Source organism: Columba livia, chromosome 15, assembly GCF_036013475.1.
Source record: "Columba livia isolate bColLiv1 breed racing homer chromosome 15, bColLiv1.pat.W.v2, whole genome shotgun sequence".
Classification (NCBI taxonomy): Eukaryota; Metazoa; Chordata; class Aves; order Columbiformes; family Columbidae; genus Columba; species Columba livia.
Window position 1 is genome coordinate 3865955 of NC_088616.1, and position 24202 is coordinate 3890156.

Consider the following 24202-nt stretch of genomic DNA (forward strand, 5'->3'; position numbering starts at 1 on the left):
GTGCATAGCAAAGGTAGTAAATCACAGCAATTGTTTCTATTAATAGTAGTAATTCTATAATAAATAATACATTATTATTTCAATATAATACTATACTAAAATACTAAATAATATAATATATAAAATAAATAGTAATAAATACATTTTAAAACTGCACATTCATGAAAAGAGCATATGTTTTCCCTGGTATTCTAGTGGCAAATCTGACTGACACTGAAGTTGCTGAGAACTTTTCCTTGAATTTAGGCGGAGCCTGGATTTTAAACGCAGCTACCTATTATTTAGTTCCTGTAAAAAATGAGAGTCGGGTTTTTCAGCATATGATTTAGATCTGCTAACATGTTTATTATTAAATAAGAATAAAAAAGATCAAGTAAAAAATTAGGCAGCAGTTCTGGGCATTGTCTCCCCAGGGGAACACGGTGGTGGGTGCTGCCCCAGAGTTGTGCTGGTCACCAGGACTGGGTGGTCTCTGAAGCTGAGCAGGGATGTGCCCATGGGGGGGTCATGTTCTACAGGGGAAAAAGGGGCTGAGCAGCAGCTGCTGGGGGTCCTGGGGCCTTCCCAGTCCCACCAGTACCCATCTTGCTGTCAGAGTGCTGCCTTCTGCAGCTCAGATATATGTGGTCTGAATTTAAATATCCACTTAGTGAGTTGTGGGATGGGAGTGATGCAAGACTTCCCATCTTTAATTGTGAACTTGCTGTGTCCTTTTCTTGATCCATCAGACAGCTGGGCAAACCTGGGAATGTAGTAAATTCTGAGATTGGAGAGTTTTCCGTGTATCTGTGACAAACACTGCGTCTCTGGCTGAGCCACTTTATGATCAGATCACTGCCATCTAATCAGTGCTGCATTTGAATCTAAAAGTGGAGGTTTCTTGTTTGCTAAAAACTAGCAATTCCAGTCAGACGTTTTATCTTAAAGTACCAGAAACAGATAACTTAGTACGTGCCTTTTTTTTTGTCAACTGATGGCAGAAGTTTCTGTGGGATGTGGGTTCTGGTTCAAGCTGATAGTTGAGGTGCATGTTCCCTTCCTTATGCAATGAATTTCCAGCCAAAACCTCAGATGGTTTTAACCTTAAGGGAAGGATTTATTGTGATAAGTAGAGTTTTTTAAAAAAATGCATTAAGTAACAAAAATCTGAACTAGGAAAGAGGACAGAAATAAGAAAGGTTTAGATGCTATTTTCCCAGGAATCACTTTTCTAAGATGTGATTACTCTGTCTGCTTTGCTTTCCTTCAACAGGATAATTACAGACAGACGTGTTGGGATAAACTCCTCTATGTTTAGGAATCATTCAAACACTATAATGCTATGTTTATGGAAAGCCTGTAAATTAGCTGTGAGCACTGCAGAAATCATCATTATGGCTCAGCACACGTGGGGTTCAACACCCACAAACAGGCTTTTCTTGCTGCAAATGACGCTTTTGTTTGTCTCGAATGAGGATCCAGGCGCTATGGCTCACTTGGGAGCTATGTCTCGCTCCCACTTCTAATTAAAACAACTCATTTAAAAGAGGAGGAATTTAATTTTCTCTTCATTATTTGTAAAAAGCCCAAAAGTGATTTCTATCATAGCCTTTTAACGACAGAGGAAAAAGCCGTCCACAAAACAGCAAGGTTCCTCACCCAACAACACATCAGGACAGGAGATTGTAAAGGGATCCCTCACAGATCTGGAAATTAAGGATTAATCTTTTTTAAAGTGTTATGGAAGAGGTTTGAACCCTTTTTGATACAAAAAGACAGGTACTTACTTTTCTTTAGCAAAAGTGAATGCTTTCTATTCCTGGGTATCAACCAGCTAAGCACTCAGGTATTGTGAGGCTTTAAATTAAAAATCTGGAGGGTCAGATTTGTCTAATCCGAGATTCGTCCTGTATGGAAAGCAGGGCATGCCGGATCTGCACAGAGGAGGAAAAAGTGGTGGGGTTTTTTCTGCTTATTGTTTATATATACAAGTTTGCAAGTTTTCACATGCACCTGTAAAATCTGAAAGAAAAAAAAAAAGATTGACTGTAGTTTTATTCAATAAATTAACCATAATATGGTGTTTCCTGGGCAAGAAACTCTAGAATGCGTTTGGGTTATGTTTGGAAGTTGTTACGAATGTATGCGGGTTCTGGGATAATCCTGCCATTAAACTCCAGTAGTCCCCACTGCCACCCCTGCCACCTTCTCAGGATGCTCTCTGGTCTTTTGGATCATTTTTTCCTTACACAGATTTGAGTAGTTGTACACCTCTGAGATCATTAGTGGTGACGAATGTGATACATTGATCATAAAAAAAAAAAAAAACAAACCAAAAACCAAAAAAACCCACCAACCCATGAAAAACCAACCAACCAACCACCCTCTGTAACTGGGAGTAACACACTCCTAATGTGGTTACCACTCTACTGGGATCCTCATAGATCTAGCATTTTGGGTTAAAATATTATAGAAAAGGCTTGCATCATTTGTATCAGATAATAAGATGGATATTTGCTTTCATTGTACTATTAGAAGTGCAGGTTTTCCAGCCAAGGCTGTGGACCAGCTGTAAAACTGAGTTTTGGGATCAGGCCTTGAAGGGTTTAGGCTTTTGCTTCTGGAAAGCTGCTAAAAATGTTATTCTGAAAACTGATGAAGTCTTTAATTTCTGACCAGGTCTGCAGGAAAGAACGCCCCTGCAATCTCCTGCGTGTGTCTGTGTGCTTGTTCTGCACGATGTGTTATGAAACTTGCTGCTCCGTTCTGTGGCATTTCATCAGTCGGCCCATGTGCGAGTGTAGTAAAGCCGAGTTAAATTTCCGTCAGTACACAGAGTATTACTGACGTGAGAGACGGGGCTGAAAGCGCTGTGGAAGAATTGTAGCCCCGAGAAAATTTCATCCAGTCCACCCTCATTAACTTTAAATGGCCTTGGCAACTCCGAGGTGTAATCTGGAAAGAAAGTTGGAAGGCAGCAGCATTGTGGAAGGGAATTGGGATGTGGAGGGGATTTGTGGCTTGTGTTGGAGGGGGAATAGGTGCAGAGCTGCACATGTAACCTGGGCTCTGATAAAACAAGCAAGCAAGCAACAAAGTTATTTTTCACTGCTTACCTTCACCACAAGGCTGCAAAACATCCACTGAGATTAGTATTGCTATGCTAGTGCTTAATTTGGCTGATATGTAGTTATAGGTAATGTTCTTTGGGTAGTAAGTGAACTAGAAATCACTGTTCTTGCCCTCTACTGGAAAATAACTGAAATACTTTTGACATAATAAAACTTGTTTGATTGAAATAAAGTCTGATACTTAAGGTTTTAATGACTAAAGTAGCAAATGTCTTTAGTTCTACACTGTTTTTGTAGTTTCTTCAAATTACTCATCAAGTACTAAGGCACCACTTAGTATGATGGACTCAGTATGACAGGAGGAATATGTTGTTGCTTGTGTATATAAACATACAGGTATTTTGGGGTATGTAAAAGGATTCTCTCTGAGCATTGTATATACTATACATGTTATTGTTCATATTTTTAATATGCAGTAGTAGTTATATTATGTAACTAATAGAGTCCAGAAATCTGTTCTGAAGCATTTTATTGCATGGCCTCCAAATGCTGGATATAGCTGTACCTGGATATGTATAATGATGTGACTTGGAAAAGATGTAGAGTATCCTGCAGAGAACTGAACAGCTGTATGACCATTTAGAAGGTAGAACTTGGTTGAGGAACAGATTATTCCAGAGGTTCCTGTAGCTGTAGTCTTTACTTTTAATCCTGTATCTCATTCAGCTGGTGTCACTTACTCATAACACTCAAATTAATTGGATACTGGTGAGCGTTGTTATGCAAGAGTGCAGTATTCTAATCCTGCCCGAGGAGCTGTCATGACCTCAGGTCACAGCGCTGGTTTGGGAGGTGTATGCATTCTGTGATCTGCTTTGATGGAAATGACATTTGTTATTCTCTTGGCTTGTTCTCTTCATGTAGTTTACCCAGCATGTTCAGCTGGTAGCATGGATTAATTGGTTTAATCATTGTTGGTTTTAAATGTCCAGGTTTTTGTATCTTTCTGCAAAGATGTTACACCCACCACCCAAAAAAAAAGGCACTTCTTGTGCTGGTCTGCCTGGCCAAAATTAGAAATACCAAGGGCAGGCAGAGACCTGTGTTGTCTCCTAGTGTAACAGCATTACTTGAACAATCTGTTCAGAATATGAAAAGAGGATGTTGTATCTATATGCTGAGCAGGAAAACCAAAGATGAAGTAATTATTTCTTGAGTTTAACGTCTTAATAAAAGTGTCAAGCTAGACAGCTGATGTGCAATACATTACCTGCAAAACCTGCATTAAATAAATGCAAAGTTTGCATAAATTTAAAGTGTTAGTGCATGTTTAATATTTCCAAATAGCCCATTGATGCTACAGCTCAGAGATAGAAACGTAAATCCTAAATGTAGACTTAAATAGGCGAATACGTGATTTTGAGATAGTCTGCCTAATCATATTTTTTTGAATTGGAATGCGATATAATTTTGGTTTGCTTTGCAGTTAGTAATTTATATTATTACAAATCTCAGTGAGATTCTAATCACTAGGGAGTTTTTAAATGTCAATACAATCTCTGAATCTAACCTAAACTTTAGAGGTATAATTAGTTTAATACATTTCAATAATAGGCGACTAAGTCCATGATCAGATAACAAGTCTGCATCCCTGGCTCTGGTCCCTGCAGGGTTCAGCACCAGCCTCTCCTTTGGGGTCATGGCTCTGCCAGCACTGACAGTCACTGCACACCCTTCATCATCCTCAGAGCAGAGCTGGCTGTTTTTCAGATGCAGGGGACACAAGAGCGTGTTGAAGCCAACCAGACTGATTTTTGCGCTGAAGCGACCATGGAGCTCATGAATGTTTCTTCCAGCTGCACCACGAGCGTGACAGCTGCCCATGGGAGGGAACAAGTTAGCGGTCAATAAAAAGGGGGGAATGGGACACACAACACAACTGGCATTAATATTGGTTAGCATTCGTTGGCCTGAGAAATCAGAGCAAAGTCTGCCAAACTGTGTGTTGTCGTGATTTACAGGATTTCCCAGTCTGTGGATTTTGGAGTACAGAAGTTGTGCAATGGCAAAGCACATTAATGAGGAGGCCTTGGGGCAGTGTGCCCTCCCGAATTTTGATGAGAAGCTAAAATACTTGTTCCGAAGGTCTAGTGGTTGAATCACATACCTTGCCAAGAAAGTAATGGTAGTTTGAATAATAATACAAAGACATAATAATTTGTAGGAAGTTCCATTCAATGGAGATGTCCTACAGTTTGCTATAGCTTGGTAATGGAGTGGCTGCTACACCTTTCTACGCAGTTATTTAAAGATATGGCTTACTTGTAATGATTTAGTTTCTTCATTCATCTGTGTCTATCCCTACCCTACCCCATGATTTTCTTATAGTACTCCAGGACATAGAAATTGGTCAACAGACCCTTTCAAAAGAGGTACATTAAGCTCTTGGTGATATGGGGGCACATACCAGTCTGTGTAGGGACAGGGTGATGAGTGTAAAGATGGTTGACTTGTCTGATTTTTGTGGTGAAGGGAATAAATGAAACTGTTTTATGAGCGTGTAGACAGCTGAATCAAATTCACTAACTAGACTTTTGCCCCACTTTGTCATCAAATACCCTGAGTCTTTCTGGAGATGCTGCTGAGTTTGAGTGTCGGGGCCCATCAATCTGCATTGGGCAGAGCTGAAGCCTGGCGGTAAATAAAAGTGCTCCTGGTTTCATAGAAACACATTCCTCAGCTGCTGCTTGGGGGGGGTCAGAAGAGGTCTGTGTTAAAGATGGTAAACTGTGAAAACATTTAAATAGTTTGGGCAATTATCTCCTCCTGGTGAGAGGGAAGGTGCAGCTGGTGTGGGCTTCCCAGCGCAGCGGGGGCGTTTGGCGGCTGTTCTGAAAGGAGCTGGAGAGCCCACAAAGCCTGCTGGCATCACCGTGGAGCAGGCAGGACCCACTCGTGGCTCTTCTGCTTGTTTGATGAAGAAACTACAGTCATTTTTAGCATCATCTTCTCAAATTCTTCTGCTCGTCGTCTAACAATTGATATGAACGAGTTAACGAAAATATCTCTTATGTATACATTTAATTTCCAAATGAACCGCTGTATGCACAAATATCATTGCTTAGTTGAGCTCTCATTTTGACTTAGTAGTCTCATTTTCAAGTAATTATTTGAGTCCTTTCTTATGAGCAGACAGTACTTTTCCGTAGACACTTATTTCTGTCAGAGCACCAAGTATCTGTACGTTATTTTAACTCTTTTTTAGAAATTTATACTGAATTCTATGCTTTGTGTTGAATTTTGCTCATGAATACTCCATAAAATCTGCTCTTTCCTGGGGGTTTAAGTGAGGTTGTAAGAAAAACAATTTTTCATAAAAAAACCCAAATGGAATATTTTAATTGATCACCACAAGCTGTTTGATATTTTCATAGTAAGCAAGAAAATGTTAGTGTATTGTGTCTATGAATGACTGTATAATGATAAATTTAACTCCTTTATAAGATTGCTTGGACAAAATAAAAGAATCAAAGGAAAATGTGCTGTTTAAACTCCTGGAGAGGGATTAAGCCTCAGAGTGCAGGAGTCTTTCAGTGTATGTAATTTTATACATAGTGTATTTTACAGGTTTGGATTTTTATCAGACTACGATAGAAGTTAGAATTTTTTATCACTGAATTTTATTCACCACCTTTGGACCAGACTTATGGTCACATCACAGTATCACAGTATGTTTAGGATTGGAAGAGACCTCAAAAGATCATCTAGTCCAATCCCCCAATGAAAGAGAAGAATAGAAACTAGTTCTGTATGGATGATTTCAGGACATTTCATCAGGTGTGGTGTTGTAATGTGACTTGTGCTACATTATTCTACATATCACTGGGGATAAATAAGTCTTCTGGGCGGGAAGATTTACAAGGAGATGCATTATACTTGCGTATTCTAAGGCAGCACTCCTTATTTCAAAGGAAATATGTTATTTCTTTGAAAATTGATAGCTGTTAAATTGCAGCTTTTGTGAAAATGCCTTTTATGGTACAGTCACTGTGCAAACAGTCTGAGGTGACAGATTATTGCTGGCTAAGCCATGGTATTGAGTGTAATGGCTAATTACTGCTGTAATTTAGTGAGTTAAACTCTTACTGACCCTAACCGTTTGATTTGAAATCATGTTATTTTTAGTATTTGTTTACTAATTAGGATGGTTAAGAAAATGGTGAGCTGTGATTTGTGTCCGGTCACCTGTCACGTTATATTACTTCTGCTCTATGCTTTTAAAAAATATTTTCTGAAAGACAGTACAAATTCAAGTGACAGAGGATTTCATGTTTGTGTTTTCAAATGAGGGTGTATAGTTTAAAATCATGTAGAACTTTCAGAATTAGTATTTTTATCAAGAACTAGTGGTTGCCCAAACATTTATTAATAATACATGATCAACAAACAGTGAAAGAAAATATCTGCTCCTCCCCATGAGGGAGTTAATTTGTTTTGCACTAATCATTGATTTTTAATGGTGGCTCCGGCACCGAATGTTTGTCTGGGGCATAGTGCCAGCCCTGGGCACCAGAACTGGTGCAGGGTGTGTTGGACATGGCTGAGCTGTCACCAGAAATGGCTTTTGGAGATGATGTTGTAGGTGAAATTGTTTCTCATGGGATGCCCTGTGAGGTGTCTGTGGGGAGCGGGTTGCTCAGCAGGTACCTGCACACCCAGCCCTTCTGCGATGGTTTCCAACATCTCCCTGTATTCTCCAGGCTTGTGCTGAGGAACTTGCAGTGGAGGGGATCTTGCTCCTCTCCTCCACTCCTGTTATCCAAGGTCCTTTGCAGTAGCTTTTTTCAGGGATTCTGAATTCGTTGCCAGCGAGTGTGCAGCCTGTGCCAGGCTGCCCTGTGAAAGGAAAGCTGAGTAGGGAAAAAAAGATGCACATTGTGGGTTGTTGACCCATTCCCTGCAAGCATGGCTTTGGTAACATTAAGCATAGTCGCTTGTTCTTTGTAAGTTTTGTAGTGATACTTTAGTTCCTAGAACTTGCTCCTGTGCTGATCTTTAGCAACCAAGTTACTCCCATAGAATCAGGGAGGATCAGAACAGAGCTTTTCTCTACGTGAGCTTATTTCTGGTTATTTCTCTGAGGTTTCTAATGAACTGATAGCTGCTTCCAATTGGAACAACAAATGTCTGTCCGCTGAGAAGAATCACAGATCTCACCTGAACTTCCAGCCAGTCAGGTACCCATCCCATGAAGAGCTTCATGTGGGGCAGCAATTCTACTTCGTGTGGAATGGAACGTGTCAAACGATAAGGCAGAATTTGTGCGTTTCATTTTTATTTTCTTTCCCATTTTTCAATACACACTGTGCAGGAAGACTGCTGTATTTAGTAAAGATTTCAAAAATCAACACCTTTCTCCCTAAAATGAGCTATATCTGCTTCTGAACACAGGACCATCCCTGCTTGCTCAGTAAATCCATCTTCCTCACACAAAAAGTGGGAGATTCAGTTCAGCTTCATTATTCATCTTCTTTTAATTAGCTGTTAATGTAACATGAAATATCATCATCTGGCAAACTTGAAGTCACGTTGCTTTTCTATAGAGAATTATGATTCATGGAGAGGAGTGCCAGAGCTGCCTGGTGAGAGCTGGGCGGTGAAATCTTCCTCCCTTCTTCCACGTTTCACCCATATTCTGGAGTTTTGGGGGAGTAAATTGCCAAGAATCAGGTCACAGCTTTTCATTTTCCTTTTTGGTATTGCATCCTGTCACAGTAAGCCATGACTAGTTTGAGGATCAATCCTACAATCCTTATTTTAATAAGATGTTTAATCATAGTAAAATGTTACACGTGCTGTAAATAGCAAGTATATGATGGAAATGGTGAGGCTGCTACTTTCAAGCCTCGCTATTTTTCCAACTGGATTTTGGACACCAGGAGGTCCATGCGTTATTTCTAAAGGACCTGCAAAAAGAACAGTCCCGTAGTTGGTGGACTTAAAATCGCCATTCTAGGGTATGGCACTAGGGGACGCAAATGTGGGGTAATCAGGATACACTAGTTAAAGGCAAAGCACAATCCCTTGTGTGTATTACATTCAAATCTAAACTGCAATTGCAACTTTCTTAACAAGCTTTGTTACCTAAGGTCCCTGACATGTAATGAAAGCTCATCTTTTATGTGTGGAACTGAAGGCCCTTAACAACTGGTAAGAGCAGGTGTTTTGTTTGTCAGCCATCCTACACAAAGGGCTTTTTCCCAAAGGAACCCAAAGGGTTGGCATCTAAATAAATCCCTTTGACGCACAGTTCCATTAATGAAAATGAGCCAGTGCTCCCACTTTGCACTGGTAGATCATCTATTTCAGTTAACTGAGCACTGAAACAGTTTTCTGAGGACACCCGTGGTAGCACAAATGAAAAAGGCATTGCCCAACTCTCACATCTGGACAGATGTTCCTTTCTGCACCCACCTTTGGGGGCTGTTGAGCACCCTGAGCTCCCATTGAATTTAGATGTCAGGGTACTTACAATTGAATTGCATTATGGATACTTGAAGAAATCTATTAACTGTTGTAGACTACATTGAGATTACTGAAAAATCTTTAATGTTTCCTACCTAGGTTAGAAAAACTATGAAGCTTATTTTTATATTTTCATAGGGATCTATAAAAGTCATCGATTTGTGTGGTGTTGTGCCTATCTAGGAAATAGCTATATGTGTAGTGTTGTGAAATGTAACTATTAAAAATTTCAGGCATTAAAAACATCAACTGAAATAATATGTTTTGTTACTTATTTGTATTCAGTACAAGGGTTATTATGTCTCTTCAAAGCATAAAGTTATTGTGCAGGTTAAGAAGATGGCTCCAGTCCTCTTCACGCTGCACTGAGCATTGTACAAACATGGTTTTTTATAGCTGGAAATGAGATACTCAATTTGCTATAGCAGTGCAGTGTTTACTGTATCTAGTGTGACTGTCAAATCTGCAATAATTTCTAGAAAAAATGTCTATGCCTTGTAAGGACCCAAACGTAGCATTTTGAACATTTCTTGAAGTTATGTTTTCCATCTGATATTTACTGTAAAGCAGGATCATGCTTCAAGATATTTTGCCTCCACTTAACTAAGGAAAAGTAACTTGGGCTAAGCGATTTTATAGAAGAAATAGTTTTACTGCACACATAAAATCTCAGTAATTTAAATATATGGTGCTAAAGCTTTTCTGCCCGGAATATTACTTGCTCATGGGAACAATGCTCGGTAAATCTCTTGACATGTGTTATTCTTGTAAGTAAATGCATCCTTAAACAGAATGCGCCAAAGAAGATGCACATTTAAATTAAAGGTCTGGAACCACAGGAGTAGAATCAGAAAAAGTAGGTGCAACGGAGTCTTTTGTCTCCATATCTCTGTTACATTACCTTACCTGTCTTCCGTCCCCAAATGCAATGTTAAATGCTCTTGTCCTTCTCTAGTTGGCACATTGATATTGTGAAGCTGTAGATTCTGCCCACAGCTGAATTCTTCTGATGTCCCTTCTCCTTTGGATGTCATAACTCTGAGTGCTGGAGACTTTGCAGCTGCTTTGGGACAAATGTATTTTGTTTGGTAATTTCAGCTCTGATTATTCGAAGGCTCTGCAACAAATACCAGTGAAATATCATCCATGGGTAGTGGACTTTGGGCTATGTTCATATGAGTAGGATTCATTCTAAGATATATAGTTCACTGCCCTCTTGCCTTAAGCTGGGGTGATATGTAAATATTGATATAGATCATAGATATCAGAAATTGTGTAACTGAATTTGCTTCTGACCTGCTGCTCTTAAATGTACGATGGCAAAGGACATTTATTGCTAGACTGATGGGCTGACTACTCACTTTGAGAAAACCTGTAGTTTCTATCAGCATAACAGAAGAGCTGCTGTAGCTTTGCCCAGAGGCCAAAGATGATGCCTAAAGAGGAGACTATAAAGGATAAGCATAAATGGAATTTCCCTTGAGTACCTTCTCTACTTCAAATCTGCTACTTATTTGTAAGAACAGAGGAGCACACTATTTTGAAACATTCCTTCTAGAAGAATTTAAAAGCATCACGCAGGCTTTACCTGCTTCAGCGGGCGGGTTGGACTAGATGACCTCCAGAGGTCCCTTCCAATCCCGACCATTCTGTGCTGTGATTCTGCTTTGGATAAGTTACCATGTTTTTGTGATATAGATATATTTATTTTTTTTTTCCTTCCAAGGCAGGTCAGTCAATTTTCAACCTCTTGTTTAGCAACCACAAAATGCGTAGAGATCAAGAGTTTTGAATCTCTCATTTTATCATAATCTTCCTCTACTACTTGAATATATCCCACAAATCTCTGTTGCCACGGAAAGCTGCTGTGAATGGCTCCTTGAACTCTGTTTAACCTTTATCTTAAAAAATTTCCTTCCTGTCTGTCAGTCTGTCTGTCCTCCCCAGCTGTCCCCTTGCTATTGAGTCCAATGCTGCTGGAGCAGCCCAGGTACACAGGGGTGGCCAGTCCAGGAGTCCCAGGAAAAACACTGTTACAACCACACAGTCAAAAATTAAATTTGCTTTTTATTTCTTTTATTTACTTAATATTTTATACTCACCATTTGGTGAAAGGGGGTGGAGGGGGAGGTTGTTTGTTGCCTTCATTTTTGCTTGTTAAGTGTAGATTTATGGAAATGACTTAGTTAATGGTTTTCTGGCTTCTCATCTCAACACAAGTGAGAAATATTTTAGCCTTCAGTTGGGACCAAATGTTTTCAGATAAGGAGATGATGTCTTAAGGCATTTTATTGATATTTAATATGCATATCTTTCTAGATACTGTATGGCATTTATGCACACATGCAATACATACTATAAGTAATCAGTTTCTTTGGCTTGATTCAACTGCCTTTAAATGATAAATTGTTACTGATTCTGGATCTAATGCTGGATTCCTGGCCGTAGCATATTGAAATGTTGTTGTGGGTAAGTAAAGTTTTGATTCGATTTCCAGGATTAATAGTTTGGATGGTGTTGATTTTAAAGCTGTATGAAAATCCTTTTGCAAATATTGCTGTAAGCAGGTTGTCGTGCAGAATTTTCTTGTGCAATATTTGTACTAGATGAGATAGAAAATTTGAACAGAGAATCAGACGTGTCTTCAACCACTCTAAGTCCTTGTTCCGAACCACTTTTCCTATGGGCTTGGGATATAAGATACATCTCTAAATTACCCTGTGATATCATCTTTATAATTAAATGGTTAGTGTGTTAGATACCAAGTAGCTGGAATGAAAATTTATCATAGCATCGATTCTTGAAAATTTCCATAAGCTACTCAAACAACATAAATTTTGATTCCACAGCAGAGACTGTTTTTCATGTAAGCACATGAAATTTTGCTTTGCTAAAATACTACCATTAAACTGAAAAAATATTAGCAAATAGACATGTTTTAGTTTAGTGGGAACCCAAAAACATGTCAACTAAATTGGATTCTAGCAGATTCTGCAGATGGTTCACAATAATTTGTGTGCATGTTTAAACTTACGAGTAGGGTAGAGCAAAATCGAGTTTGATGGCTGCTTAAAAAAGAATAGGCAAGTGCTGTAAAAATCTGTTAATCTGACAAAATGTGGCGGCTGCACTTTTTAAAGACTGATGATGTAACCCTTTTGGGTAGTAAAGTTTGTAAGATTAAACTATTAGAATGAAGCTTTGTTTGTTGAAAATTTTAAAAACAGAGATTAGCAAGCTTCAGTTTTACTTGAAAGAGGACGATAAACCACTGCTTTTTCATTTGCTTCTCTTTTTGGACTTCCTTGGGAATTTTTGAATCTTCCGTTGTGTCAGAGATCCATCTGCCTGTACCAAAATCTGCTAGAAAGGTCTCATTTTGAAATCAGACAGTTAAACCCCATACACAGGGTTGTTTTCAGTAAACATGGCAATTAACAGCAGGATTGTTTTGAAGATATATCATTAGAACTAGCTGTCTGCTCCAAAAAGTAATATGACTCACTGTTAACTAAGTGCTTTGATTTTATATCCATTAAAATTCCCCCAATTGCCCATGAATCAAGAGAAGCTCATCTCTGATGGCCTTATGGGAGAAGATGTGGTTCAGCTATATTAACTAATTGATTTGATAGATAATTCTCTATAGCCATAGACTGAAACTTGAGGAAGGTGAGAAATCCCACACAGCCCAGCACAGTGCTTTGGTAGTAAAATATGTAATATCTCAACACTGGTGTGAAACAATGTGAACACTGGCAAATAATGGGCCAGTGCAAATGTAAGAGAGTGGGACAGTGGGGATAGGTATTCTGTATACCAATAGTTTTATTTATTTGCTAGAGACCTATCAGCTGGCTAATTTGGATGGTATCCTTCATTCATCCCCTGTCTTTGTGGTATTATATTTCTAGAGGTAAGTTATGTGAGTTCCAATTAAGCCTTTGAAAGCATTTTCACTTGCCTGTCCTGGTTGAATGGGAGCTCAGACCGATACATCACAATTTCCAACGCTGAACAACCCATGAATGGAAACCCAGAGAGCGTGTTCCAGCCCAGGGAATGGTTCATGAGCTCTCTGCAAAACTACTCGTCTTCCATAATTAAGTTATGTTGTTTCACTCAGATGGCATGTTGAGTTATTTTAATTCATTAGACATGATAGTCTATTATATGAAGAATGTAAAAGATCAAAAACCAGTGGACTCTGCAATGATCTGTAGAATCTCTGTCATTATTACTTTGTATTTATTTGCTATTCTGGTATAGAAGAAATAGCCACCAACTTCAACTCTTATAGGGTCAGATAAGTCAAACAGGTAGTACAAAATTAAATGAATACATTAAAGAGAAAACAAACCAAACCCTACCCGTTCTTTAGCAAAATTCTTAAGATGAAACCGTGACCTGAAAATACAGAAGCCTCTGCAAAATGAATCCTTGCAGACTCCCTCTGGAAATGGGAAAGAACATGCTTGATTAAGCCGGTGCTAACCTTTCAAATTCGTGTTTCTCTGATATTTATTCCTTGAAATAATAAAAGGGGACATGTCAGATGTCGGAAAGCCATAATGTACTCCCCTGCCTGCTGCTGCCCTTTTCTAACTTGAGTATTCCTCTCCCAGAGCAAACTTTTAAAATAAAAAGTAAGGCCTTGGTTTGTCCTTTTTGTTGACCTTTATATATTTCTTGGAAGTAGAAAGAAACTTTCTATCATTTTTCTAGCTCTGCTGAAAGGCCTTAGTCTTCTCCATGACAAATGGCGAGACACATTCACACGTCTATGCGGGGTTTGGCAGAGAACCCTGCGGGTGGGGGTCAGGCACGTTTTGCCATGTGGGAGGCAGGAGAGGACAGGTCCTTGGGTAACAAGTCTTTTCTGCTGTTGGTAATAATTACTAAATTATTTCCACCCTCACACGTTGCTCGGCTCTGCCTGAAAGTACATAATTTTGTATAATTTGCCCCCAAATTGCTCCCATGGTGATAACGGGGGTGTTTTTTTCCCTGGGCGCCTCAGTGAGATGTTTGTGTTGGGAATTGCATGTTATACACTGTTAATGAATAGAGGCAGGAATTTAAGAACTCAAGAGTTTAGAAATGTGCAGGGTGTCTTGGGAGGCAAGGTTTTCCTTTCAGCTCCTCCGCTTCAGCGTTTGCATTTACGGGAAGATTTTCGTGGGGCTGTACAGTACCGCAAAGCAAGACCGGATGGCTGAAGCCAAATAATGACAGCTGAATACAACTCATTTCACATTTATCTGGGGAGCATTACATTATTTCATGTAATCCAAGAAAAATGGTACTAAGTTAAGACACTGAAAGATCCGTTATTTACCTACTTTGAGATCGGTACAAATAATTTCCTTCTGTATATTTTTGATGTGATGCAGAAGCAGTCAGCTTAAATTCATGACTAATTTCTAGTTTTCAGTTTTTCTCGTCTTCATAAAAATGCTAAATAACCACTATAATTCATTAAACAGGAATCAGCTTGCACTGTGTATATAGACCTAGTGCCACTTGCCTTAAATCTGTTATAAAAATGGAATATTGAATTTACAGTGGTGTAAAATAGGAGAAGAATCACTTTTGCTGTGCCTCTCTGGAAGACAAAAAGTGAGTAAGAATTAAGTAATTAAGATAAGTTTGAAGTCCTACTTGCAGTCCTGTCATTATAATTTTGTGTCTAGCTGAATATAATCATTCTCTGGATTGCTTTCTAAACCGTATTTCAGATTGGTTTTTGCTCCCTGTCATAATATTGTCTTACCAGCAAAACAACCGTCCTCGACAAGTCTGCCAAGTGGAAAATTGATTTGATCTTATGTTGACCCCTGTTTTGTTCTGGTTTGGCATTTCATTTTCATGTAGCAAAAGATATACTATTTTATAATGGATAACAAACATTCTCTAACTAATCAACTGCTGCAGGTTTTTCCTGAGTAGGAATAGAGTCCTGGCAGCACTTTCCTCAGCAGCTGCTGATCCCATGGAAAAACTGGAACTGGGAAAATAAGATGTCATGGAAATAGCTGAGGAGGATGTTTGGAGGGAAATCTTCCTGTAATTTGTTGGAAATGAGGAAGCGAAATGTGCAACTCTGACAATAGTGATGGATTTATAGATGCAGTACACTAATTATAAAGCAACTTGCTCTAATGTATTAATCTATGATATGACAGCAGCAGGGAGAGCTGCTGTTTTGTGCATGAGCATGGGAACTCTGAAGTGCCCTGCTCTGGTAATGACAGAATTCTATATTTAATACAAAATTGAACAATAATGGTAAGCAAGAAGCAGTCAAAGGATTGCTTCCTTCTGGTGTGAAACGTATGGGGAGATGTTTTGCTATAACCTGTATGTTCATGTGCAAGACAGAAGGAAACAAAACCTCTTCATTTGTTCTTTTCCTTCTCTTTTCATGGCTGTTTTTCTTTACGTGGCTGTGGTAGAACCCAGCTAAGAAGCTAGAACAGAAATATCAAATAAAGCATTGCTTAATCATTTCCACAACTACTTCTAATTTTTTGCACGTGTCAGTGTAACATTCTTGGGATTTTCATGCTTTGAGATTTGTGTGTGGAATTCCTTTGGATAAAAGTTTATTGTATGGGATAGTGGGTGCAGCTTCCATGCATCCTCCACCAATAGTCTCAATAGTGGGGCCGCTGAAGAAAGAAAATAAACATATTTCTGATGTAAAGATGTATTACATCTATTCCTACTTCAGCAATGGCTTAGATGGATGACCTGGTAGATGGCAAGATGACAGTTAAATGAAAATAACTGAATAAATTTGTTTTTTTTTTTTACAAATATCAATTCAGTTCACTTTCCAATACAGAAAAATACAACTTAAACGCTATGTGTGTAGCAAAATACTAGGTCTGTATAAAACAGAGGAATAATGATGCTTTTTGAGACAAATGTGAAGCTTTAAAAACCTCAAAACAAACAGTTCTGTAGAAGTTTAAGGATACAATAGTTGAGTCCCTTATAGTTTTATTTAGTTATTTGCTATTTTTTTCAATAAACATTTTATTTCCCCCCTAAACTTAATAGATAATATGTCCTTGAATATTCTCCTTGTAGGCATTTAGATATCTGCTGAACTTCCTAAGGCTGCGATATCCTTTTAATTTTCCATCTGTTTCAAATTCATTGCAAACACATACAGTCAGATCTTCACCTCTATAAAAACATCACATGCAGTCAGTGGAGCTACCTGAATTCCTTCAGATGAGAAGTTATATGGTGTTTTCACCGTATAATTACATTTTTTTTTTTCCACCATTCTGATCACAAATTCATTAGAATCACCTGATTTTTGACTCGAGTTGACATTCACAATTATGTAGAAAGAATTCATGCATTATGGGTGGGAACTGTACAAAAATGTTGTATCAAAACTCCTTTTGTATGCTCCTTTTCTAAGGAAATGTTTAGAAAAGGCAGGTTGGTATTTTTAGTGCTCTCCTTGTGTTGTCAGGCTCCTGCAATACGCCACAGGCCATTGTGCACAAGACCTTTGTTTGTGGCCAGGACAAATGCCAAGGGCTGCGCTGGCTTAAAAATGTGATGGAGTGGCTGGGTGGCAGCTGGAAATGCCCACGTGCGTTGGTCTCTGCCCTCAAACGCTTCATCTGCAGGGACCTTCCGGGAGAAATTCCTTCTGGTGCACAAAGGACCCAGGTTATGGATTGTTTGAAGGAATTACTCCACTGCATTAGTAGCCATAAATCCCATGGAAACGCGGTAGAGTAGAAGGATGTGCTGGAAAGAATCTATTTCATTTGTTGTGAATTACTTATTTTTACTGTTATCTAGCATAATCACAAGCAAGAAAACAAGATAAAAGCTGGAGAAGAAAACGAAAGTGATTGATCTTGCATTCCCATATTTTTTAACCTTCAGTTAGGAAGTTACAGCGAACTTGGATTCATGGTGTTGTCTCCATATATCTAATTTACTTTTTAATAGTGAATCAGTAGTGAAACCATTAGATGCTGACTTTGAGCAGATTTTCTGTGTGCTGGGTTTTTGTAGCTGTATCCTCAGATGAAAAGCTTGTTTGCTTGTTTATTTTTAAGTGTACACGTCAGGTCACCAGAAAATAGCTCCTAGAAGCATTCGGCAATCAATCCTAATTCAATTCTTCTCCCAAATATGTTTTAGAACATCTGTAATTAACCCCAAACCACTGCAGATCTGGCACTGACATTCAAAAAACTGTCTCAGAGGTACCAAAGAAGCTGTGGCCAACAGTTTCATTGCCACCAGTCGTGTGTATTTTGTGCCTTCAATATTAGTCTTTGTGGTCTGACACAAGTTGTAAGACTTTTATTGCCGTCAAGCTATATAAAACCCTTTCTTAACACTTGGGAAGTAATAGCACCCCTCATCTTCTATTAAAAAAATATATAGATACTCAATTTGCTCTGAATAGATTTCCATAGATAGAATACAGAACTTGTAGAGCTGATTTACCTTTCTTGCTAATAATTGTATGTTTAACATCACCTTGCCAATCTGTTTCTATTCCCTGCAAGTGTGAAATAGGATACCAGTTTGCAACCTTATTCATAAAACTCTTCCAATTAAAATCACCTTGTGTGTCTTTCCTGTAAAGGCTGCATGAGAAATCTTGAATGGATAATATCTTATTTTTAAATTCTAAGCTTTTTTTTTTCATCAGGATTTTGTGCTTTCTGTGCCTGAAAATGATGCACATAAGCTGCCACTACTGAAGTAAAATAAAAACAAAGAATTATATAGCTTCTTCTGTGTTGTTTTGGTACTCTAATAATTATGATGTATATAAACCTAAAATGCAAAATTCAAAAATGAATTTAAATCTTACAGCAACTTGGTAAAAATAGACCAATGAAAATTTTCATAAATTTAGTGCCAACAAAATATGTTATTGTGTTGCCTGTTTCTGATAGATGTTATTAAAATAAGAGGCACCCATCCTTATGCTGTATAAAATGTTATGATTACTGTAGAAGCCTAAAACAAATATTAGAAACAGGTTCTCTCGCAAACTGACAGCACAGCTGTGTCAGGCAGCCATTGCTTGAATTTACCTCCACTAAGTCCTTCCTGAGGACACAGGCACCTTGCTGCTCGTCCCTGGAGCCCCATCCTCTTCATCCTACACTGGGCAGCAAAGGGTTGTCTGCTCCCCATGGAGCGTGGTCAGCACAGAGCCCATGATAAATCCGCTTGTGCGCAGTTTGGCAGCTTCTACCAAGTCCGGTGAACCTGTGGGATTGAAGATCCCTCTGACACGAGGGCTGGAAGTACCCGCTGCTTCATGTACATACAGCATGTGCACTGCAGTTTATTTCCATTGTGACTAAAACTTGGTATGAATTTACTGGGTCACATTCCTAACAAGTTTGGTGAATCTAAAGCTACCTGCTGGAGATGTTTGACAGTGGTGGCTGTCTCTGGGGAGCTTTGTCAGTACCTACTGATTTGAGCTCTTCAAGTGATCAAGCACTCAGAAATTTCCTACGTAAATATCTGTTTGTGACTTTTCGGCAAATATTTTAATCAGCTTACTTATGATTGGTGTTGCTTATTAACAATATAAACAGCATAATGCACAGGAAGTTATTTGAATGCAATGAAGGTCTGGTAGCCATGGTGGATCAAACTGAGAAGATGATTTAGAGATTCTTTTCCCTCCAGGCTTGTACAATATTAGTAATCTTTCAATGTGTTTGGTATTCTAGGATGTGATGTCCACATTCTTCCAGTTTGGGGCTTCCATCCAGCAAGAAGCCATCGTCATGCTGAAGATCATGCAGGATTATGACTGGCACGTATTCTCTCTGGTGACCACCACCTTCCCTGGATACCGGGACTTCATCAACATCATTAAGACCACAGTGGAAAATAGTTTTGTGGGCTGGGACATGCAGAATGTCATCATACTTGATACCGCCTTTGGAGATGCCAAGACCCAAATTCAGCTGAAGAAAATCCATTCATCCGTCATCCTGCTCTATTGTTCCAAGGATGAAGCTGTCTACATACTGGATGAGGCTCGTTCCCTGGGCCTCACTGGCTATGATTTCTTTTGGATAGTTCCCAGCCTGGTTAGTGGCAACACAGAAATCACTCCCAAGGAGTTCCCTTCAGGACTCATTTCAGCGTCTTACGATGAGTGGGACTACAGTTTAGAAGCTCGGGTACGAGATGGCCTTGGCATTATTGCCACTGCTGCCTCAGCCATGCTGGAAAAATATTCCTTCATTCCTGAAGCAAAAACCAGCTGCTACGGGCAACTGGAGAAAAATGACCGGCCGTCTCACACCTTGCACAAGTAAGGCTTATTGCTTTGGGGGTCTTTTCCTACGTAGCCATGGTAGTTTTCCATTCTATTGGCATTAGATATTTCTTGAAGGAGAATATTGCTTTTTGTCAATCCCTTTATGCACTTTTAAAGGAATGTTTTTCAGACATTCCAAAGGAACGTGCAAATAGATTTGCTGCGCTGATAACCGCGCACATGGAATTGCTGTTTTGTGCTGTGGAGAACAAATACTGCTCTAGATCTGATGTGGAAGGTGACAGATGTTGGTCTTAGAGGCTATGAAGCTGAATGAATAAAAATTGTGCTGTTGTGTACCTCAACTGTGAGGTAAAATTGCCAACATGCTCTGGAGGCTGTGCCTGAATCTCTTGCATCAGCAGGAACCTGGTAATGTTTTAGAAAACAAGAGATGTGCAGCGTTAAACAGGTGTCCCTGGAAATTATAGAAGTATTAGATTAGTTAGGCAGCTTTTATCACCTAATGATTGAAATCTATCGCTTCTGCTTGAGAGGATTTTCTTTTTGTCACCTGTGTTAGAATAACTGTAAAAATTAATCTGCATTAATCTAAGTTGATATGGATGTTTTCTCAAAATAGTTTGTCATATGGGAACTGCCAAGGTTTAAATCTGGATTCTTTGCTCTTTTTTTGCCTTTTAATTATCCCTTTTAGATGTGGTATTCCTTCTATACAAAATGCTGCATCATACATGCCACACAGTAATATATTTCTTAATCTGTTTTTTGAGAGCGAGTAAAGGGAATCTTGTATGTATTTTAATAGCTCTTTACAATATCTCATTTGGAAGCCACTAAGCAGTATTTATGAAATTTATTCTGACCAAATAACACAGATGAAGTGCTTTCTACAGAAAAGCAGCATGGAACTGGCACAAGAAGGAAAGTCAGTGCTCATTTTAGATAAGAGATTGTGGAACAATTTTTATGTTCTGAGATGTAGGTGCGTATTATGTTTAGATTAGGGGTGGATTGCCATATGATGTCCTGGAACAGTTGTTTTCTGTGAAAATGGCATCTTTGTGCACAGCGTTCTTCAGAAGCTCCCTTAGAAGCCAAATAATCCCAGTGTGTGATCCTCATGTGGGTTGTCTTGATGCATTTGCCAAAACCACCAAATAAAAGCGAAAGCTGGTGGCAACCCTTTAACCAAATTCTGTGCCCTACCAGTGGGATCTGCACAAAGAAAGAAGATCACTATTAATATTCAAACACCATTTTTGGTGAAGTTAAATTGTATTCTGTTGTCAGAAGCGTTGGTGTTTAAAATACTGTGGTTCAGTTGGACGGGCAACAAAAACTTAAACGTGTTTTGAAAAGGACCCCTTTGGTTTGGTGATACGCTGGTGTACACTTGCATTAGGTATTCAGGGTTCGGCACAAATTGTCTTTCTTCACAAATCTTTTCTTTCCCCAGTAAATCTGTACAACTACAAGGATAGGGCTTGTGCGTGGTAGGGCAGTGAGATTAGAGTTCAGCGGGATGTTCTGCAGTGTGCAGTGCTTGGTGCGCATGGAAATTATCAATAGGAGAAGTTGTAATGTGTTTAATAAAGTCACCTCCCAACGCAAAACACTGAACTATGAAGTTAGAATGTATTTTCTGTATCAGAGATTCATGGAGCTCCTCCACCACCAGAAGAAGCAGCAGCAGCTGGTTTGAATTTAGAAATGTTAGAATTACACTAAAATGAGTAAACTTTAAATAGTCCTTCTTATGTAATAACTCCCCAAGACTATTCTTGTCACATATAATCTGCAAGAAAAGCAAGTATATAGCAGCATTTAGCAGTGCTAAGTAATCTCTGGGAGCTGACCAGTCTCTCCATGCCAAGGTGAATTACATAAATTCATTGTACTTTCTTATCCTCGGCACTAAATTGTAGGTTTCTCCCTCACATGGCAAATCAATGCCTAAATTGGAGGTTTATTCTCAAATGCAGTCTTTGCAGTTTCAGGTCACAGATGTGTATTTTAAACTGTGCGATAAATGTATACGATGCTGTATTAAGGAGCTAACTTGACCTAAGGGTTTTGGAGCATCCTGACGATGAAGAGGCCTCAAGGAGCTGTAAAGAGCTGATGGACCAGGGATCTGTGGTACCATGTCCCCTGTTTGCGCTGGAAATCCCCACTGGGGAATAGGGACGCTGTTTGTGAGCTGGGGACTGGGAGAGGCTCTGGGAGGTGATGCTTGAGCAAAGCCAAGCTCCAGAATGGAGCAAAGAAAGAGGATTTTTAGACTCCATCTATTACAGTGACAGTCTAATTCAGCTTTAAACCCAGTATAGTGTTCTAAGGCGATGCCATAATAGCTAATTTGCTTGTAAATGGAGGTTGCTAATGCTTTATGTATGACTTCCCATCTAGATAATGATTTTCATCTCCATTTATGAAGAAATTCTATGTAAAGAAAGCCATGAAGTGAAAGCTCCTCCTCTCTCTTTCTCAAATCCTTTGTGTATTAAATTGGTTTGAAGATATATATGTTTTGAAGCGCACAATTTATCCTTCCTTTGTCACTGCAATTTTGAGATGCTTTTATTGGCTTTCTAGATCCAGAACAAATCAGGTTTGCTTTAGTTTTTGGAATGATTTGATCAGTGTTCATTCCTAATACACATGGGAAAACTAGTTTTTCCCTGTGAATAAAGGATTTAAAATACAGGGATCCTTGTCAACACATTAAAAACACACACACAAACATATATACATATATATGTATTGATTCAGATAATCTTTTCTCATCTGTATAAGACCCAGATTCTCCCAAGACAAAAATACTGGCACTAGCGCAGCGGGATAGATAGAATTAGCAGCTCATTAATGCAATGTCAGTTGAACAAACGCTGCTCGCTCTCAAAAAAAAAAAACATGTAAGCAAACAAACAGCAAAACAAAATCACCCTGCCAGTCGTCATGGAAAATGCTGCTGCTTTGTGAATAGAAATGCTCCTGCTTCGTCTAGAAGAGTCCTCATGATGTGCGTAAAAGTCATAACCCCAGGAAATAAATTTCACATTTCCAACCACTCTGATCAGTGCAGGGAGGGATGGGGAGGACAAAGCTGTTGCTCTGTTGTCGTTATCCTGAAAAGCAAAAAGATGTGTCTATCTGTAGGTGGTCAGGTGTTTACCATGCGGTCTTGACATTTATTTAGATATATTCAGTTTCCAGATACAACCAAATAATAGGCAAGATTTAGAGACTTGTTTACTTTGGTAGCAGGGCTAGAAAGCTGCCCAGGCCCTTCCCATGCACGGGCAGGACTTGGACTCGATGATCCTTATGGGTCCTTCCAACTCTGGACATCTGATGATTCTATAGTTTCCTTTATTCGCCATCACCCAGCCGGGGAGCAGGAGCAATGTGATGGCCAAAGGGCCGGCTACACATTTATTAGCTGATCCTGGTTCATCAAGTTTAATATTTTGATTTAGATTTTAGTACTGACAGATAAATTTTCTTCTTTTTCTTATGGGCAAAATTAGGTATTAAATGGACGCAACGGTTTCATGAATAATCCAGCAAATCTGTTTAATCTTTTCCTGCACGCAGCTCAGCAGCCAATTTACAGAGGATTTGTTCATTTGAGTTCTGTCAAAAGACTTGGGAAAGATAAATATCATCTGCTTTGTTGTATGATTGAAGATGTATCATTATTTAACTAATTATATATGAAGCAAAATGCTTTTTCACTAGTAACATACTCACTGTGCAGAAAACCAAATGCTATTTACATTCACCGAAGGCTCTCCAGGAGACTGTTTGTCTTTCCCATTTTGTGATCCCACTGCAGCTCCATTGGAGCCCCGATGTGCTCCCAGGGGTGCATCACACCCCGCGTGACGATCCGTGGGGTAACCCAGGTTTCAATAGTCACACGTGTTTTGGAGGGGGACAACTTGTCTGGAAGCATTTTTACTTTAGTGCTTCATTTTTGGTAACTTTAAAGCTTGAAGAAGTTTCAGTTTTTGCATGCTGCTGGATTTGCTTAATTTTCTCCTTCACTACTGCAAGTGCTGCCCTGCAGACACAAACTCCAAGCTGGCTGATGCACCCAAATGGCCAAAGGCATGAAGAAAGCAGCAGATTTCCAGGGTTGACAGTGTATTTAGGCACAGTATGTTTAGGCAAGCATGTCTGAATAAGGACCAGACTGCCAGTCCTAGATGTAGTATTAACAACTAATTTAAGACATTCTGAATTGCAAGGAATTATTATTGTCAACATGAAAAAATGAATGAGAAAAGATACTGAAGGCAAGGAAAAAAGTCAGTAG

General features: G+C 39.1%; 1 protein-coding gene across 5 annotated transcripts in view; it reads left to right on the forward strand.

Annotated features, from left to right (window-relative positions):
• Window positions 1–24202, forward strand: part of GRIN2A (glutamate ionotropic receptor NMDA type subunit 2A) — a 174070-nt gene that overhangs the window by 74486 nt on the left and 75382 nt on the right. For all 5 annotated transcript variants that reach the window (XM_021295687.2, XM_021295689.2, XM_021295690.2 and 2 more), the window contains 1 exon segment: window positions 19319–19911. In XM_021295687.2, coding sequence (XP_021151362.1) covers window positions 19319–19911 — 593 coding nt within the window.